Source organism: Fulmarus glacialis, unplaced genomic scaffold, assembly GCF_000690835.1.
Source record: "Fulmarus glacialis isolate BGI_N327 unplaced genomic scaffold, ASM69083v1 scaffold25509, whole genome shotgun sequence".
Classification (NCBI taxonomy): Eukaryota; Metazoa; Chordata; class Aves; order Procellariiformes; family Procellariidae; genus Fulmarus; species Fulmarus glacialis.
Window position 1 is genome coordinate 1 of NW_009232962.1, and position 1,728 is coordinate 1,728.

At 57.8% G+C, this 1,728-nt stretch overlaps 1 protein-coding gene across 1 annotated transcript in view; it reads left to right on the forward strand.

The window, feature by feature from the left end:
- Positions 1-279: 279 nt before the first annotated feature.
- PAQR6 (progestin and adipoQ receptor family member VI) overlaps positions 280-1,728 on the forward strand; it is a gene marked incomplete at its 3' end in the record, with an annotated part of 2,437 nt that continues 988 nt past the window's right edge. The window contains exons 1-3 of the mRNA XM_009585162.1: positions 280-330; positions 555-682; positions 1,510-1,728. Of these exons, the coding sequence (XP_009583457.1) occupies positions 280-330; positions 555-682; positions 1,510-1,728 (398 nt within the window). The remainder of the gene's footprint in view (positions 331-554; positions 683-1,509) is intronic.

A 1,728-nucleotide genomic window follows, 5' to 3' on the forward strand; every position in this document is an offset into this window, starting at 1 on the left:
CTCACCCCATCCTGGGCCTGGGGGGCCTGATCCTGCCTAGACACCCACCCCTCACCCCCGCTGTGGCTTTCTGGAAGAGTCAAACGGAGAGCGAGCTTTGCTGATCGCATCCCTGGAAAAAGCCGCTGACCCAAGCCAAGAGCAGACCTGGGGGGCGGCTGTCGTGGCTCCCTCAACCCCGTACCCGCCCCGCGGGCGGGCGGGCTCTGTCCCGTCTCCGCAGGACATGGGCTGTGCCTGAGCCCCAGCACCTCTACCCCTGAGCGCCTCGGCCCCGCCATGCTGACAATAAAGCTGCCGCAGATCTTCAGGGTCCATCAGGTGCCTCGGGTACGTGTGGCTGGGTGATGGTGGGATTCTGCCCCCAGGTTTTTCCCACCCCCAATTCCCTCATCCAAGGTGCAAAATCACCTGGGCTTCCCACCCAACCTTGCTCCAACTGGTGAGACTCTCCCAGCCCATCATGCCTCAGTTTCCCCACCCACCCCCAGGCCAGAGCAGCTCTCTGGGGCTGCCCCCCATCTGTCCCCTGACCAGCCCCGCTGTTCCCACAGATTTTCTGGGAGGATGGGATCATGTCAGGGTACCGGCACCCCAAGAGCTCAGCCCTTGACTGCGTCCTCAGCTCCTTCCAGATGACTAACGAGACAGTCAACATCTGGACACACTTCTTACCGACCTGGTAGGGATGGGGAGAGGGACAGAGATGAGGACGTGAATAGGAATGGTGACGGGCGTGGGGATATGGGATAGAGACGGGAATGGGGATGGAGATGGGCATGGGGACAGGGACAAGGCTGGGAATGACGAAAGGATGGAGATGGGAATGGGGACACAGACTGGTGTGGAGATGGGGACAGGGATGGGGACAAACATGGGGATGAGGAAGGGATGGAGATGGGATGGGGACAAAGAAAGGATGGAGATGGATGTGGATGGGGACAAAGAAAGGATGGAGATGGATGGAGATGGGGATGGGGATGGGGACAAAGAAAGGATGGAGATGGATGGAGATGGGGATGGGGATGGGGACAAAGAAAGGATGGAGATGTATGGAGATGGGGATGGGGAAAAAGAAAGGATGGAGATGATGGATGGGGATGGGGACAAAGAAAGGATGGAGATGTATGGAGATGGGGATGGGGAAAAAGAAAGGATGGAGATGATGGATGGGGATGGGGACAAAGAAAGGATGGAGATGTATGGAGATGGGGATGGGGAAAAAGAAAGGATGGAGATGATGGATGGGGATGGGGACAAAGAAAGGATGGAGATGTATGGAGATGGGGATGGGGAAAAAGAAAGGATGGAGATGATGGATGGGGATGGGGACAAAGAAAGGATGGAGATGTATGGAGATGGGGATGGGGAAAAAGAAAGGATGGAGATGATGGATGGGGATGGGGACAAAGAAAGGATGGAGATGGATATGGATGGGGATGGGGATGGGGACAGGGATGGGGATAGGGAGAGGGATGGAGCTCACCCCTATATACGCTGTGCCCACAGGTATTTCGTGTGGCGCTTCCTGGTGCTCTCGTCCTCCCTGGACTTCTGCCAGGAGCCCTACCACTGGCCCCTGCTCATCTACCTGCTGCTCGTCTGCCTCTACCCCTTCGCCTCCAGCTGTGCCCACACCTTCAGCTCCATGTCGGCGCGCGCCCGCCACATCTGCTACTTCTGCGACTATGGAGCCCTCAGCCTCTACAGCCTGGGTGAGCCACCGCG